This window comes from Tenrec ecaudatus, chromosome 9 (assembly GCF_050624435.1).
Source record: "Tenrec ecaudatus isolate mTenEca1 chromosome 9, mTenEca1.hap1, whole genome shotgun sequence".
Classification (NCBI taxonomy): Eukaryota; Metazoa; Chordata; class Mammalia; order Afrosoricida; family Tenrecidae; genus Tenrec; species Tenrec ecaudatus.
In genome coordinates, this window is record NC_134538.1 from 85,289,313 (window position 1) to 85,308,363 (window position 19,051).

At 36.8% G+C, this 19,051-nt stretch overlaps 1 protein-coding gene across 4 annotated transcripts in view; it reads left to right on the top strand.

Moving 5' to 3' along the window:
- Positions 1 to 19,051, top strand: part of HYCC1 (hyccin PI4KA lipid kinase complex subunit 1) — a 115,877-nt gene that overhangs the window by 85,893 nt on the left and 10,933 nt on the right. For all 4 annotated transcript variants that reach the window (XM_075558311.1, XM_075558313.1, XM_075558310.1 and 1 more), the window contains exons 5-10: positions 1,124 to 1,204; positions 1,687 to 1,802; positions 2,355 to 2,450; positions 5,393 to 5,509; positions 9,508 to 9,595; positions 10,106 to 10,265. In XM_075558311.1, coding sequence (XP_075414426.1) covers positions 1,124 to 1,204; positions 1,687 to 1,802; positions 2,355 to 2,450; positions 5,393 to 5,509; positions 9,508 to 9,595; positions 10,106 to 10,265 — 658 coding nt within the window. The remainder of the gene's footprint in view (positions 1 to 1,123; positions 1,205 to 1,686; positions 1,803 to 2,354; positions 2,451 to 5,392; positions 5,510 to 9,507; positions 9,596 to 10,105; positions 10,266 to 19,051) is intronic.

A 19,051-nucleotide genomic window follows, 5' to 3' on the forward strand; every position in this document is an offset into this window, starting at 1 on the left:
CAGAGAGAGAGGCGGAGGTTCCCATGGCCCTCCTTATAAGAAGGTCATGCCTACAAGCAGGCACCATCAGGCTGTGACCTGATTGACAAGCTTTTATGTCTTCAAGTTAACACGAAATTATGTAACTACCACAATGTAATTGTGTAAATATACCTTTTTCAGATTGATTGAAGATTGAGAACGAGACCTTTGACTCTTTAATAGAGATATATGAAAGTATCAGAGTCAAATTTAAAACTTTGTCATGTAAAACCCATTATCTAGGAATTACCATATATACTCGTGTATTAGCCGAGTTTTTCAGTACATTTTAATGCCGTTTTTGTGGTAAAATTAGGTGCTTCGGCTGATATTTGGGTCAGCTTATATTCCAGTATATATGGTAACTGTTTCTGATCATCACAAAAATTTTGAGAGGCAAGATCCAATGTTGGGGGACAATGTACGCCCCATTTTATACCATTGATTTAACATATACTTTGCATTGTTAATGGTGGTTATGTAGTAAGTAGGATGCTATCCTAAGTAACTAATGTTTTTTAATGGAGATGGAACTTAAGGTTCTTTCCTTGGCATGTTTTATAATGATGCTAATTGACTTAGAAAATATTACTCTGAAGAAAAGCAATGATTATTTTAATTTTTTGCAATGATTATTTTTTAAAGATTGTGGATTTATTTTATTTATTTTTAAAAATAATTTTATTGGGGGCTTGTACAACTCTTATCAAGTCCATATATCCATCATTGTGTCAAGCACATTTTCACATTTGTTGCCATCATCATTTCCAAAACATTTTCTTTCTACTCGAGTCCTTGGTATCAGCTTCTCATTTTCCCCCTACCTCCCTCATGAACCCTTGATAATTTATAAATTATTATTTTAAAGCAATAAATATAATGGCATTATATCTGTATTTTAGCCATCCAGAAAAAAAATGTTACTGATGTTTTATAAATGGAAGTTTACACCTTTTAAAAATTGGTGCCCTTGAATATTTACTCATGTGTTACCATGTTCTTAGTAAACTTTAAAATCAATTTATACTCAGATATTTTTTTCTTATTTCTTTAGATTAGCAATTCAAGCTTGTGCATAGTAATTTTTTTTTTACTTTTGTAGGAAATAGTTGACAAAGAGGGACATAGCAAAGTATTGAGTTTTACAATTCCATCTTTATCCAAACCATCCGTGTATCATGAAGTAAGTGACGTTTTATCAAAGTAAACATATTGATCCTAAGTTTTGGAGTTAGGGGCTAACTAGTGAGACAAAAAAGTTCATTATTTTATTAGTAATTTAAAAAGTATAAAGTACCGCACAAATTATTTACTGTTCTCAAAGTTAAATAAGAATTCAAAATCATTAAATTAAAATCTGATGGCAAGTCATGATTTAAAATAGTCTTGGAAGTGTTTCTCTCTGCTCACATTGGATAAAACCAGTCTCCTTTTCTGTTTTTATTTTTCTAAGTTGTATATTGCTGTCGCACAATTTTTGAAATTAAACTATATTTTACTTCTCATTTTTGGTTTGCTATTTACTTTAAGAAAAATTTTGAGCAGAAAATTTGGTAGACGCCTGATATGGGCTGTTCGTGTTAGCTATTTTTAGTGGTGTATGTGTTCTAACTGTCAGATTTTCACGTGTCTAATTTTCCCTTTATTCACATGTTCCCTCTGTAGCCTTCCAGCATTGGCTCCATGGCTCTGACGGAGAGCGCCCTATCCCAGCACGGCTTGTCAAGAGTTGTGTACAGTGGCCCTCATCCTCAGAGGGAGATGCTCACAGCCCAGAATAGGTATATTCTGGACACAATCACACTGATTAAAAAAAATCTTTTCCAGTATACTTATGAACAGCACTTAATGAACTGTTAATAATTTATTTGTCTATTGCATCATTTTATACAAGAGAAAAACATCATTTGGCTTCAGACGTCATCTGAAACACGATGTTTTTGTATGCTTTTTACTTGAGAAAGGAACTCTGACATCACAGTGGTTAAAGCGTTGGACTGCAAACCAAAAGGTCAGCTGTTCAAACCCACCAACTGTGCCCTGTGGGAGAAAGACATGGCAGTCTGCGTCTGTGAAGATTTACAGCCTTGGAAGCTGGGGTGGGGAGGGGAGGGGGGCAATTTTACTCTGCCCTAAATGTTGTTAGGAGTCAGAATTGACTCAGCAGCATTGGGTTTGGTTTTGGTTATATTGTAGTTCTTCTTTTAACTTTATATTACTGTGATTATGTTGCAGAGGTCTGAACTGTAGTATGTTTCCCCTCAGGGACTGTTGAGTTTTCGCCAACGTGCAGTTGTAACGATTGGTGACTCTTGTGTCTGGCTTGTCTTCAGGGTTGAAGTGTTGACGTTCCTTTTGCTGTGTTACAACACCGCTTTGACCTATATGCCCAGTGTTGCTCTTCAGTCACTGTGTCACATGTGTTCAAGGTAAACAAAATTGTCTTTAATATGGAAATAACTGAATTTGGGCTTGATAATTTGTTTTGTTTAATCATTTGTTAAAACATCAAATAAGTTCATAGAATGCTCAGTCAACTCACTAGGAAGTAATGAGGAATAGCATTGAAATTGAATAATTCCATAACAAAAAGGGTCATACTACACAAGAGGATGGAACTGTTACGATCTTTTGGAATGCCTTTGGTTTCATTGTGTTTTGTTTTAGCTGTGCTTTAATTCGGTACAAAGAAATAAGAGATACTGACTTTTAAATTATCTTAAAAAAATTGATCCAAAGAATTACTTAAATTATGATAGTGTTGGTTATATCATGTTTAAAAAGTTTTTTTGAAACTCTAAAAAATGTTTAATGAGAGCATGGTTAAATATGACCATAATGTTAATAATGATTAGCTATAATTTGTGGAATTGTTTTATTTAAATTTTTTTCTGTGATTCTATATTATATGATGGATATGTTATCCATGATTCAATTGGGGAACAAAAGATAAAAATGGTTTTGGTATATAAGAAAAATTCATAAAGAAACTGTAGCATGATTTGGATTTGAGGAAGTGATTTAAACAAATGCCGCCTCCGGAGGTGAAGGAGCCCTGGGGGCTCTGCGTGAGCAGCACTGTGCGCACTGTGGTGTTGACTGTTTGAACCCCTAGAAGCTCCATGGGAGAAAGCTGCAGAGAAGCTGCCGTGGAGTTATAGCTCCGGCACTTCTTCTTTGTCTTGTGAGTTACTGTAGGTCATAATGGACCCCACAGACGTGGGCCATTATACTATATAGATAGCTCCCATCAACATTTCACCAAAAGGACGTTATTTAAACACCAACAAAAGGGAAAGGGCAAGAGGGAGGGAAGGACAACTCTTTGTAAATTCAAAATGGGAGGAGTGTAGCATTCCTCATTTCACAAGGAAAACTTTATTATAGACTAAAACAAGTCTATGGACTAGCATTTTAGGAACACCAGTGATAGAGTAACTTCATGCAGCAGTTTTCACCTATAAAGCATAACACACAACCAAGCCCAAGTTCTACTCTTAAACATTTTAGAACTCAGAAATAAATCCATTTTTTAAAGCTTCATAATACTCCTGTCTCCTCAACCAACCAACCAAACAAAACTGCACTGGCTATCAAAAGTCAATTCTGACTCATAGCAACCGTAAATAGAGTTTCTAAAACTGTGGATCTTTATGGGAAGAGATAGCTTTGTCATTTACCTACAGAGCAGCAAGCAGCTGACCTTGTGGCTAGCATGCCAGTGCTTATCCCACTGTGCCACCAGGACTGCTCGTAAGCTCCACAGATGTTCCAGTACAATTTCCTAATAAGAATCACTGTCGACATTGTCCTGCTACTACTACTGATGGAAAAATTCAGAAACCAGCATGTGCTGTTACTTTCTGTCCTGTGTAATTCCAGTGGACTGCCCTCTGATATAATGACTTATAATGATATATGTCCTGGATGGAAGGTGTCTAATATACCAATTTTAGTTAACTGGGAGACTAGATAATCCTCTAACAAAGATCCCAAGGAAAAGCTGGTTTGAAAGACCGAAATAACAGATTATTATGAAACTAGTTATAGGATTTGGACCAAGGAAGGTTTTAGCAGAAGCAGATTGATTCTGTTTTTTGCTTCTGACATGGACAATGAGGGAAAAGAGGCATAAGTAACTAAAAAAACAACAACCCTATATTATTTAGTTTATCCTCTGTATCTATAGAACATGCTATTGAAAGAGAAAATCCACTAAATTTGTCTTTCCGGTTTTTGTTTTTTGGTTGCTTGGGTTAAATTTTTTTTTTCTTTTTAAGATTCCTTGTTTTACTGTACTTGCAATGGCTTAACATTCAATTGTTCATTTCTTTTAAACCTGGCTCCTGTAATCATTTGTCAAAATTTTAATTAGGATTTTCAATTGAATAGAAAATAATTGGAAAACACTTTTGCCTAGCCTTGCTAAGCCTCGTTCATACCTTATGGAAAGGAAATTGGTTACAGAACTGTGATAATAAGTGACTTGTAAATCATAATCTTAGATTATCGTAGTGCTAGTGGGCTTTTCTGGAGAACTGATATGAAATAATCACAGTATGTTATTACTAATTTCAGTCCCTTTGGTGAAGTGACAGTTGTTTTAGATTGCGGCTCAGTTGGGTCATAGATGTTGATTAGGGTTGATTATGAAGCCTACCACATGAGTGTTTCCGCAGATGGGCCACTACCACCCCCTGGGGAGCACTAGAAGGATCTAGGGGTGCTGCAAAACCAGAGGTTGACGCTGTATCCTGGATTGTGGGCTAGAGCACAAAAGTTTCTCATTGTCGGGCACACTGAGTGGGGTTTTTTCCCCCTGAAAAGGGGACAGTAGACTAAACAAGTTGGGGAGACCTGTGGTCTAAATGACAAGCTCCATCATCTGGGAAGAAGACCATAGAAATGCAACCAGGAAAAAGCATCATAGAATATCTGAACTAAATTCCATGGCAAATGTGTCCTATTTCTTTTTTAATCTTCTGATTGTAATGCATTGTAGAAACAAGGAAGATAACCTTAGACATCTCTCATGCCTCTGAAGAGTAAAGCAAGAGTTATCTCTACTTGCATAAAAGACCCTTGTGGTAAAGTGGGTTATGCATCGGGCTGCTAGCTGCAAGGTCAGCAGTTTGAACCCACCAGTTTCCCCTTGGGAGAGAGACGATCATGCTTTCTGCTCCCATAAAGATTTACAGCCAAGGGTACACACAGGGGCAGTTCTACTCTGTCCGTAGTACTTTCTGTCTCATAGGTATCAGATCTGTTATGAAAACATACCAATTACATTGTTGGTTTTATATGTTAAAAATAAATAAATTCTCCAATACTGTTACCAAAATTTCAAATATCTTTATTATGGTCTTTCTAGAATCTGTGTTTGTGGATATCCTCGACAACATGTAAGAAAGTACAAAGGCGTAAACAGCAGGATACCAGTTTCATCAGAATTCATGGTGCAAATGTTAACGGGGATTTATTTTGCCTTGTAAGTTTATCTTATGTACAAAGTAAACCTTTTATCTCTTTGGGCAATTGCAACCTGTAGATTTATTGCTATTACCTTATAGTGTGAATATATAGCATAATCAAGTTTTTGTGTAATGATTGTATTATTATTATTTTAAATCATTTTATTGGGGCTCATACAACTCTTATCACAATCCATCAGTTGTGTAAAGCACACTTATACATTCGTTGCACTCATCATTCTCAAAATTCACTTTCTGCTTGGGTTCCTGGAATCAGCTCATTTCCCTCCCCCCTTTCCATTCCCCCCTTCTTCACGAACCCTTAATAATTTATAAATTATTGTTTTATCTTACACTGCCCGGCGTCTCCCTTCACCCCGTTTCCTGTTGACCATCCCTCAGAGAGGAGGCCATATGTAGATCCCTGAGATCTGTTCCCCCTTTCTACCCCCACTTCTCTCCTGGTATCGCCACTCTCACCCTTGGTCCTGAGGGGTTCATCTGTCCTAGATTCCCTGTTTCCAGATCCAAAAGGTATCTACTAAAGTTCTGAAGGATTTGTAACTAAGTAAAACATTTCCTCATCTTTATTTAATTCAAAGACAATGGAAATTTGTAAAACCTGAACAACTATTCTTAATATGGTTGGACTATTAAGCTGTATGATAAGTGAATTATATGCCAATAAAATGATTTTTAAAATGTGTAAAATCTAAATCTAATCATCATGATTTCTTCATTGTACTCTCTTTTCTTAGAATTTCCTGATACCCTTTTTTGCCCAACAACTATCTTTTGAATAGTCCAAACAATGGTTTCCATTAATTTTTACACAATAAGTATTTCAGAGCCTCTTTGATCAGAAATAATTTACTATTAATCTCTAATATGGATGCCCAGTTCATATGAAAGGTTTTAGCTGAATTGTTGTTATCCCAGATGTCTTATGCAATAGTATTTTTCTTTGAACTTTATCTTTCACTTTGTAATTCTGTTGTTGCACTTAACTTTCCAAACTTTGCATTATGTCCACTTGTAGTTTGTCACTAATAGACTGTCTATAAGCTTCTTAATTGAAGGTAAAGTTTTATGGTCTGCAGACCCATTCCTCTGCTGCGCTGCGTATTTTTAAATAAAGTTTTACTAGGACACAATCATGCCCATTTGTTTACATATTATTTATGATTATTTTTGTGTGCCATGACTAAGCCTAAAGTATACATTAACTAGCCCTTTTAGAAGCAGCTTACTGATCCTTGTGCTAGACCATTGTGTTTTCCCACAGCTCTGGGTATCCTGACCTGTTTTGTAGTCTCCCTTTTTCTGTCTGTGTTTGGGTTCGAGGGGTTTCTTTTTGGTCTGTATCCAGGTTTACTGATTCATATCTTGGCTGTGTCAAATCTCCTAATGAGCTCTTTGAAAGCGTACTTCATCTCTGTGATGTGTTTTATTTCGAGCCTTTTTATTTTCCTCGCTCTCATCATTGCCTTCTCTCTGCTGAAATCTCTGTTCGTGCATGCTGCCCGCCTTTTCTACTCACTCGCTGCCATCGTGCAGCTCTGATTCAGAGTGGCCCGATAGCACAGGGCGTGACTGCCCGGTGGGTTCCCGAGACCGTAGCTCTTACGGGAGTAGAGATCCTCATCTTTCTCCTCAGCTGCTGGGCTTGGCCGTTAGCAGCCCTGCATGTAACTACGACGCTACCAGGGAGCCTCTTTTCTACTGGAACCTTTACTATGTTAATCATAGTTATCCTCATTTTTCTAATAACGCGAACATCTAGGTTATCTCTTAATTTGTTTGTATTGTCTCCGAACAGCATTTTTTGTTGATTTTTGTGTGTGTGTTTCTTGTGGTGTAGGGGTTATGTGCTGGGCTCTGATCCGAGTGGTCCGCAGTTCAAAACCACCAGCAGCTCTTGTGGGAGAAAAACTGGGCTTTCTACTCCCGTAAAAAGTTACCGTTTTGGAAACCCACAGGGGGTCACTATGAGTCAGCATTGACTTGATGGCAGTGGGTGAGGGTAATTTTTATTTGATCCTGATTTTGTTCATAAGCAGGACTATAGAAATTGAGGGCAAATATTTATGCCTGGAAACGTACATGCCATTTTCTTCAAGGTTGCTCATAGTTGGGTTTTGTTGTTGCTATGGTTACCTTCCGGATGCTACCTACTTCAAATTCCTCTAGTGTAGCCTTGTTCTTAAGGTGAGAACTGGATTGCTGAATCATTTTTCCAAAGAATACCTGATCTATCTTCAGCAGTCATCCTTCCCTGTCTGCATCTTAGAAAAGTCTCTCTTCATGCTCTTGCCCCTCCTCCAACACTGGACTGCTGTGGCTGGTGCCTACGTTACTGTCCTGCTGGGAGGGATGGGTGCCGGACTGTTCTCTGCAGATGCCAAACTCCACCTCACTGCCCCGAGCCTACTCCCACTCATAGTGCCCCAGGAGGATAGAGTTGAACTCTCCTGTGGGTTTCTGAGTCTGTAACTCTTTATGGAACTAGAAAAATCTCATCTTTCTCACTTGGAGTGGCTGGTGGGTTTGAACTGCTGACCTTGTGGTTAGCGGCCCGATGGGTAACCACACCACCACCAGGGTTCCTATGTTCTTGAGTATCAGGAGTGGGAATTTCTCAGTGATCCTGAACCTCCCTCAGTGATTAGGAGCCATCACATGGTCTCATAACTGGATCACTTCCTGGTTCTCCCCCAGGGGTAGAGATTTAATTTCTTTGCCTTACCTGAGAGCCCTGGGGGTGAAAATATTTGTGACTCTTCCCCCAAAGGCTTAAAAATGTTGTTCGGTATGGAAGGAGGGTTTGGCTGTGTCTCCCTGTCTTTCCGGATCAGTGACCACCCTTCTCCATTAGGCCTGCACCTCCCAGTGCAGGAAGCATTCTGTGCTTGCCCACCCTGCCCCAGGCCTTTCTTGAGAGCACCTAAAGGGTGTTTAGGTGGGAGAAGATGTGGGTTCGAGCTGCCCATTTTTCTGCACCCAGATATTCTGTACTCTTATGTTAGCCTACAGTTGACTGAGTTCTTGATCTGCACTTGCATCGCATTCGGTCCCCCTGGAGGTGCCCTCTTCTACCCTTAGACTGCGTAGCAGGCTCCTTGGCTGCTCAGAAGACTGGTCTCTGATGAGATCAGAAGAAGTTCTGATTCTGTTGATGATCTGCCTTTATTTTGTTTTTAGGGATGGTAGCAATGTTTTTTCCCTCTTTGTAGATATCACTTCCACTCAATGTAATTGGGATTTTAAAAATTGTATTCACAGATGGTCAAGCCACTATATTTCTATTCATTTGCCCTTTAGCCAATGTTTTAAAAAGAATTTGGTCATTTCTTTGAAAATTATGTATATTTTGTATATGTGTCTATTAGAAAGGGCTTTAAAAAGTTTGTGGAAAAAAGGAAAATGTTTGTTATTTTTTTAATTTCACTTTTCTATGAACTTTCTGAAGTCCCTTCATTCATATATACATACACACATATATGTATGTTTGTGTACACATGCACGCACATTTTCACCTCTCTGATATTTACAACTTAAATCAATATGTGCTGTCAGAATGCACAGAGTAACCACTGAGAACACTGCAAGCCATGTGGTTGTAGATGCTCATGAATATACATGGGTGTTGCAGAGTGACCTGACTATAAAGTGTTGTGAACAGTATTTTATGATGCATAGTTTGCTGTGCTTTGACTTGCTTTGAAAGTATAAAATGCTTTGAAATTGTCTTAGTTTTTTTATTTCTGTTCTATAAATAGAGATGTTCTTTAGAGAAGAAATGTACATCTATTAAATTTTCTTTGCTATTAATAGGCTTTCAGGTACAATGGAAAGGAATGCAAAGATCTAAAAAGACATTTGTAAGACTACTGAAATACTAAGAAATGTTAATATGCTCTGTTATTTTCCCTAGTGAAGGTATGTTCTCATTATATTTTGTTCATTGTGTAGAACTAATTAAAAATAACTGTGCTTTATTTATTTAATTTTACAGTTATAATGGAGAATGGGATCTAGCTCAAAAAGCATTGGATGATATTACGTACAGAGCCCAGCTGGACTTGTATCCTGAGCCACTGCTGGTAAATATCTAGTCACAGACCTCCTATAACTTAAAACTTCTCAGTGGAGAACTATGAATCGAGAAGTAGCTAGTCACAGCATATTAACATGTCATTAGTTATCAGTGAGTCATGTTCCCACACTACTACAAATATGTAACATTTAAGAAGATATAGATACAATAAAATTCATTTCATTCAACTAACTTTCTAGATATCCGATAGGCCTTTATTTATTTATCTTATTTATTTTTTTGCCTTTAACTTTTAAGAGTGCGCTCCGTAACATAATTTAGCTCTTCATTAATTAGCATTAGGCATCTGAAAGTCTAATTTAGTATTTTTAGCCACAAGTTTGTTAGTGGGTTTTTACTCCTCATTCTATCTAGAGGATTTATGCATCATCGTAAGAAACATCTTGGAAAGAGTATTCTTTTTGTAGATGTGTTTCAACTTTATTACTGTGGTTTATCTAAGGGTATAAAAATATGCCATTAATATTAATCTTATATGATTCATTTTTCGGTTTAGGTTGCAAATGCAATAAAGGCTTCATTGCCCCGTGGTGCCATGAAATCTAATAAGGAGGGTACAAGGTGTATTCAAGTTGAAATCACACCAACTTCCTCTAGGATATCGAGAAATGCAGTCACGAGTATGTCCATAAGAGGCCACAGGTGGAAAAGACACGGTAAGCGATACACAGCTCTTCAAACGAGCAGTGACCCCTTCAGCTTGTTCTCTGGATTTGGGGGCTTCATTTCTAGCTCTAGTCAACAGTATTGGTCTGTAGCAGAGAAATGTTTAACTCCCCTTAACTCTTAATTTACTACCCACAGGTAATAAGGAAACAGTAAGGGAAAATGGGTTTCTCATGTTGCACATATAAATGTAAATTTATTTTTAAATTATCTTGACTTTGAAGTTTTACTCCAATAGAGTAGGTGAGTAGTAAAAATATACTTTTAGATTATTCATACATTTTTAATTGCCGGTCATAACTATTTGGAAATGTTTGAACTATTTCTTGTTTTTCAGCTGCTTCTTTAGCTAAGTAAACATACATATTGAGATATAACAAACCAATAGGAACTTTCAGCATTTTGTTCTGGACTTCCTGGTGAAAGATATCATAGTACTGATGTAACTACAGGCATTTCTATTTTGTTATTTATTTATCATTTCTGTTTTCTTGAGGTTAATTTTCTTCCCAACTATTTTTTATTTTTATATTCTTCTTTTGATTGCTTCAGTTTGTTATTTAAAATTAATTTTGTTCACCGTAGTTTTCTCAATACTTTCATATTTCCTGCCCTTGTCTTTTTTATTAGCATTTATTTAGTTTCCTGTTGTTTTTATAATTCCTGGCATAAACCCTGCAAGAAGAGGGTTCCTATCACCTGCCTTAGGAGGTGACCACTAGATCAGATGTGTTAATCCACTTTGCCCTGAGCAAACGTCCTTTTCTAGGGCAAAGCAAAATCTTTCTGTTTTCCGCTTTCTATAGAGTGCAAATGGCAGCTCCTTCTGGAATATCAGGACAATGGGAAGTGAGAATGAAGGCATTTTGGTGAACTCGGAGCGTAAGGGTTAGGACACTCGCCATTGTTCCCACTCAAGATGATAGCATGTTAAAAAAATCAGTGATCACTTTGGGGGTTTTCTTTTTTAAAGTTAATGTGCCCCCCCCCCAAATGAAAATCCTAATTTAGATTTTTTATTTTTCTTTTTTTAAGCCCAACAGTTCTTGAAAAAAAGTTATCATGTTTTCCACTAAGGTGAATTGTAGTACTATTTAAAGCACACTTCAATTTCTTTAAAGAAAATGTATGCTACTCCGTGGGGCTGGTTTACAGATAGAAAAGCATTTAGTTAGAGAATGGTTTTTCTGTCCTAGCACTAATTGGTGAAAATAGCCACAGAGGCAATACAGTTTATATGGATCATTATATCCATATTTATTCCTACTCAGTTCCCCAAAAATAGACCTTATAGGAATTTTATCAGAAAATTCCAGAATGAATTTTAATTCAATTTCCATTTTCCCCTCCTGTTATTTAGGTGGACATGTTGGGAATTAAGGGGAATAAATGTAGGTCCTACAGCTAAAAACATGAATCTTGAAATTTCCTTGGAATTGTGCATGTGGAGGTGTGTGATGGAGAGAGGGTATGTATCTACCCGTGCACGCATTTAACAGAATGAGAGTATATATCCTGCAATAAAATGGCTTCCGCCATTTCCCAGAAACAATTTGCAGGAAAAGAAATTTCCCAGCAAGAATACTTGAGAATATTGTATCTTTTGGATTCTTACAGATTTTCTGGTTCAATTTTGGCCACTACTTGACATATTGGCACTTTGTCTTAGGGCGGCAAGCACATTAAAGTAACCTCCCTTATCTTATTCACTTATCCATCCTACACAACTGGCTATTGTAACACAAAAGTAACAGATGAGGAGATATAAAAAGCTATAAAAAGCAAGCCAGGCACACGGAGCAGATACAGAAGTCAGCTTGGTCTTGTATGCCATTCTTCTACACATTGTGAACTCCTTTTAGCCAGATGACTCCCAAATACTCCTCATTCGAGGCCCCTCTTATGGGCCTCCAGAAGTAGAATACATTCTCCCCTTTTCAGGTAATCTTGGCTTTCCTTCCTAGGGTGGCATTTGGTTCTTTAAGATGTCATGTTCTGATGTATTAAACACTGCTTTCCATTTCATGGGTGTGCTCCCTACTTGGAGAACTTATTGTTCTCATCAGCTCCTTGTTTGAAAGAGAGGCATTATTCTTAAATATAGAGACCTCAAATTCCCCATGCTTATATTATAAATGAGGTGTCCTTCTAGTGTAGTAGGTTACAAGTTGGGCTGCTAAGTGGAAGGTCAGCAGTTCAAACCCACCAGATGCTCCTCAAGAGAAAGATGAGGCTTTCTACTCCTGTAAAATGTCTCAGTCTCAGAAACCTACAGGGGCAGTTCTACTCTGTGTGGCGCTATGAGTCCGAATTGATTGTTGCTGCTGATTAACAACCCAAATTCTAGAATTGTATTTTGACCAGTCCTGTGATCTCCTTGACCCTGTCATTTTAGTTTTGACCAGACAGTGCATCTTTTTATTATTTGAATAAATCATTTTATTGGGGGTTCTTACAGCTCTTATAACAATCCAGATATCAATTTCATCAAGCACATTTGTGCATATGTTGCCATCATCATTTCCAGAACATTTTCTACTTGAGCCCTTGGTATCAGCTTCTCTTTTTTTCCTTTCCCCAGTGCATCGTTTTATTAATTAAATTGGCTGGTTTTGAAAGTTAAGTAAGATTGTTTTAGCCCAGGTGTTAGAGAAGTATTTCCCAAAGTGGACAATACCGCCCCCTGGGGATGCTGGAAAGATGGGGGGCAGTGCAGGGGTGGGAGGTGCTGTAAAAGCAAATACCTACGCTTTATTGTGCACTGTGGGCCATAAAGTGCTCAGTAATAATTTTCTGAAAGGGGGAAGCAGGTTATATAAATTTGGTAATCATTAAGAGGAATCAGTTTGACTAACAGCATATTTGCTTGTTTTTTCCCCTCTTCACTTATTTTAATATTTATACTGATGTGACTTTATTTAGTGTGTTTTTCTAACTTTTTAATCTTTGTACTTAATTCTCGGTGAACATTTAATGATTTTATAATTTATGTCAATATATATGTTTGAGAGTAAAATTGAAAAGTGAAATTACTGCTTTTGATTTCAAAGTTTATGTAATTAAAAAAATAAGTTTTATTATATTGCTAATGCTTTTAAGTATATTTCTTTTAATCTGAATATGGTGAATAGCTCAGCGCAAGAGGGTATTCTTGGAATCTAGTTTTAGAGCATTTAGTACACTTAAAAAAACACTAATTACTAATTAATTAATTTTAATTGATTGGTATTAATTACATTTAGCTAATGTAGATTAAGATTAATTCTTAATTAAGAACTGCTTAATTTATTTAGCTATATAATAATCATGTTCTGGATAATTTTTATTAGCTACCTTGTTACTTAAATGGTGCTATGATTAATCTGTCATAAAATGATAATTTTCGAAATTAATAGTTGGGAATTTGAAGTTCATAGTTTGGGTTTTCTCATGTTGAGTGTAGTATCAAACACAAAAGCAAACATATTTTACATAATAATAACAGTTTAAGGATTTTGTGTGTGTAATTTCTGTAGTTCTAAAATACAATAATTGGTTTTTTCAGTTTCTTAAAAATTTTTTAAATGGCTCTATTGGCACTTCTTCGACATATCATAAAATTCACTAGTTAAATCATATCAAAAAGAGTTGTACAATCATTATTACTACTATCAACTTTAGAACATTTTCCTCTTCCTTGTACTCAGATTAGTGTAATTATTTTTTAATTGTGGCAAAAATATACACAAGACATTCTCTAATTCAACCACTTTTACATGTAAAATTCAATGCCACTGATTACACTCTTCATGTTGTACTATTGGTGATGTCCTTTTCCAGATTATTCCACCATCACAAAAATAAACTCCGTGCCCCAGCAAGAGCTCTTCCTCCTTTGCCCATGGCAACCATTGGTGAACTTTGATTTCTTTCTTTCTTTTTTTAGTAACTTAATTTTATGGTATTTATATCACAGAATGAAAACACATACACACCTATTAGCTCATTTTATCCTATTAATATGAAAATGAAAATTAGTATTTGTATTTATCACATATGAACAGTTACAGCTCTTTGTAACAGGCAGATAATAATAATAAATGCAATATTTATAAATGAGGTACTTTCAGTTTTGCACTACTTTTGGTCTTATATACTAAATGGTCCAATTTGATAGCAATGAATTTTATTTCAATTTTGGAGATCTAAGAGGATAACGATTTAAGTAGTAGAAAAGAAATGAAAATAAGATCTCTATATTTTTAAATCTCTTAACTTGATGATACAAAATAAGTACCCTGAAGATTGTACAATGTCTAATTATATGGAAAATTTAAGTGAAAACTCACTTAATCTCTTTAAATTGAATACAAAGAAAGTACTATTTCTATGATGGCAGCAACAACTGTACAAATGTGCTTGACCCAATGGATGGATGTGTGTATAGACTGTGATAAGAGCTGTACAAGTCCCCAATAAAATGATTTTTAAAAGAAAGAGAAAAGAAGAAAGAAAGTACTATTTCTTATTGTTATCGCAGTTTTATTGCATTTTCAGTGTGTAAAGTAATTAAATTTCTATTTAATAAATAAAGGTGTTTGTACAAATTCAAATTATTACAACAAAATTCAAGGATACCTGTGATGACTTAAAAACAATAGTGTTTAAGTACTGACTTGCTACATGAGAAAAGAAACAGAAGAATAAAAGATGTAGTTCATGTTTGAAAATAATTTCTTTTAAATTAGTTACTGGTTTAAAATATATTAACAAGTTTCTACTATATGATAACGTAAATGAAACAGGTTAGTACTAACTTTCTAATGCTGTTGAATAAATCTGAATACTTCTGGTAGGTATTTACAGTTAAATATACTTAACATAATTATGTTTATAAATAAACTCTTAAGCTTATCTTTGCAGGTGCTACAGAGGTAAACTATCAAGTGTCTTGAAATGGAACATTTATTCGTGAATCTGGATTTTACAACTTTGGTTTACTTTTAAAATACAAAGTTTAATGAAGTATTTAGTTGAGAAAAAAGTTGGTAATTACCACAGTAATTCTTTTAAAATGCATAATGGTAATTTAAACCAAAAAGCAAATCTTCAATTAAGTAGCTATTTGTATCATTAGTCTATCTGGAAGCAAAAGTTTATACACCCACTCCCCACTTATTGACATGGTCAGGCTCTAACGACCAGGTCGACATGTGGAAATCAGCAAACAGCTGAGAACCACGGCTCAGGCAAACTGACACCTCACCTTAAGCATTACAGCCTCTTACTTGTGCCTTCGCCCCAGACTTCCTGACTACCGGAATTCTTTTTAATGCACAAAAATAATTGGATAGTAGATAGTTTACCTTTTCCATAAATATGAAATGTCAGATAATGAGAGAAGCAGTAAGTGAGGAGTAGGTAGTGTTTTGTTAAAATTTAAAAGTAATATACATTTATTAGAGGAGCCCTGACAGTGTCGTGATTCCACATGGGGCTGTGATCTGCAAGGTCAGCAGTTCAAAACCACAAGGGAGAAAGATGGGGTCTTTTACTTTTTACACAGTTACAGTCTCAGAAGCTCACAAGGGCAGTTCTGCCCCGTCCTATGGGGCTGCTGCTGTGAGTCAGCATTGACTTGATGGCACTGAGTATACGAGGGAGGGGGAGAGAGGGGAGGGAGGGGGAAAAACGAGGAGCTGATATCAAGGGCTCGAGTAGAAAGCAAATGTTTTGAAAATGATGATGGCAACAGATGTACAAATGTGCTTGACACAATGGATGGATGGATGGATGGATGGATTGTGATAGGAGTTGTACAAGCCCCCAATAAAATGATTTAAATTTTTAAAAAAGTGCATGCAAAAATGGAATTGAAATATAAAGAATTTTTTTTCAGGGAGAAAAAAAGAAAGTTAGAAAGAAAAATTTCTGCTGTTTTTTTAAGCTTACATGTTTTTAGTATAAGTTGGGAGGCCGCACTATTTTCAGATTCTAAATGCTATTTGAAGAATAAATTTTCCTTTCCCAGTATAGATGATAAGAAATTTATACCAAAAATACGTATTTACTTCTGATCAAAGTTACCTTTGGAAGAATTTTAACTGGCATTCTTAATGTGGAAACTTTATATTCATGGAAGAAAAATAAAGTAGTAGAAAATATGAGTTGACTCCAAGGGCGTATTAATCAAAGAAATAAAATATGATTCTTTGTTTCCCATGTGAGAACATTAGGTTCAAGAAGTGGAAGATGTGCATATTGCAGGTGTCCTGGTGGCTTAGTCAGTTTGGAAGGAAAAGACCCCTTCTGCTCTTAGATAAAAGGAAAGGAAAAGCATTTTCTACCCAGAGATGCAACGTATTTCAGGATTATTGGTTTTATGAGGCAAAATATTTGTAAACTACTGTGCTTTATATTTTTATGAAGGTCTTTACACGGAGTCTACTTGAGGTAGTTATAAAGATATTTTTTATTTATTCTGGAGTCCCCTCCCTTTTTAATAATCATTTGTTGCATATTACACACTGAAGAAGAAATAAGTGTTTATGGATAGTTTTGTAATATGCACTGCTTACCTGGTTTTGGTGTGTTTGGTCATGAGACTCTTTAATATAATCCTAAATGATTCACCTGACTCAGCAGCATCCATTTGTTACCCTTTTCAAAAATATTCTTGTAATTTGGGACGTAAGAAAGATGACAAAAGGTATTATTGACTGTGGTGAAATCTACCTCAACCAGGAGAATTCCATAATTTGCTAAATATGTGAGAATAAGCTAAAAAGTATTGCTACAAAATCATGGAATCCTGTATTAAACAAAAAAATAAAGATGTGACACTTTTTCAACATATCCCACATTGAGGTCGATACATTTCCAGTGGTGGTATTTCCAGCCCTCCCTGAGGAATTCTGCACCAATCCCTTACACTACATCCAAATGGCAGTTTTGCATTCCCCAGGAACACAAATCATGTTCTTTTTCAATGGCTTTGAGTTTTGGAAACACAAGAAGTCTGAAAGGCCAAGATCTGCCTGTAGGGGCAAATTCTCCTGAGACAGCCCTTGGCTACCCTTGAAAAGAGAGCAGTAGCACTGTCGTAATGGAAAAAGAGGATTTCTCAGCACAGCTCACCTGCTCTTGCCCACCAGTGCAGTTTTCAGTTTTTGGAAACTGCTTTCTGATACGTCCTGGTGACCATCCCTCAAGAAAAACCTATCAAGATGGGCTCAGAAGCAGTCTCTTACGTCTGGGCTGACCGCTCTGTACCGACTCCAACTGGCCTGGCAGAGCCCCTCGGAAGCCAACATTGTGAAAGGACGTTTTATTCAAAGACTGCGCCGTCCCAAGGCTGAGACAGGCGCACGAATGAGGAAACTTGTCTGCAGCCGTCCTCGAACACAGAGACACGTTGTGTTTGGAACAAGCCTGTGTGACCTGAACCCCCAGTAGCAATACTTTTTTCCTTATCCTTGTATACTTCAAAAGCTGTGGCTAGACCGATGATCATATTTTCATTGGAAAATGGCAATAGTTACCTAACCAGTGTGACTACATAAGTCTTTTTAGGCCCCATGCGTTGTTCTTCTGAGCACATTTTCTTACCTAGTCCGTTCCACTTATGGTCAGGATGCCCATTTCCGAGTCTCAGTTTGCACCCTTGCTCAGAGTGCACCCTTCCCCCGTGGGTCGGTCTTCTGTGATTCCAGGCTGTCTACCGGTCAAGGATTGCTATAGTCCAACCCGGAGCACATGCCATGCTCAACATTCTGTGTTGCACAGAGTGTCTTAGCGTTGGTTAAAATTGCCAGTAAGGATACAGCGTAGCTGGGTGCCTGTCTTCGGCTGCCCCGTGCAATCAGAACACTGCAGGCTGACATGTGTGACTCTCGTGATTTGACCTTCGGTGGACGCCTTGGACGTCTCTTGAGAGCACTCTCTCCCTTGTTCACTAGGCCCCATCCATTCTAACGTTGCTTTAGGGGTTCTCCGTTAGCTGATTGGGATATTTGAAGAGAGATTTAAATGATAAAAAATATACCAGGTTAAGCCTTCCTCCAGCTGGTTGTGGTACTTTTTCACCATTCACCTCTCACCTTAAATACCCCTTTCTCAAAGAGACCTTTGCAGCTTGTTCTCTCCCAGTATTACTTTATTCTCTTCATTAAAGTGCCACGAATGCACTTATTTTTTCTTGTTAAATTCCCAGGCTGCATTGTAAACTCTGTGGGAGCAGTCTGTGTCTGTCTGGTTGCTTTGGCTTCCCCGGCATGTACAACATTGCCCGACACATAGTAGGTGCTCCTTCAGGAGATACTGAATAAATGAACCAAATGGTAAATAAATTATCCAATGAGTAAACAAATTGTTCTTTTTATTGAAAAGCTGAGTAACAACCTGATCATACATTGGATTGGGGTGGGGTGTTCACTTGGAATCCCACTGTTTAATCTCCTTTTATAGAGTTGCTGCCCTTCGATGTGTATGCACCTTCCATAATCGCACCTGGTTTAGGTTTTCTCTTTTTACTTTTGTTTAGTAACATGATCGAAGATTTTCTAAAATGTCCTTGGTACATTCAGTTATTTTAATGGCTACATAATATCATATTGAGTTGATACACCATTATTTATTTAACCATTTTTCTAATGCTAAGTAATTTGTCTCTAATTTTTGCTATTATAGGTAACACTACAATGACTAGTCTAAGGCATATCGTCTTTTTCTCCTTTTTGAATAGAGTAAATGATAACCATTAAATGACTAGAACAACATGCATACATTTGTTTAGGTG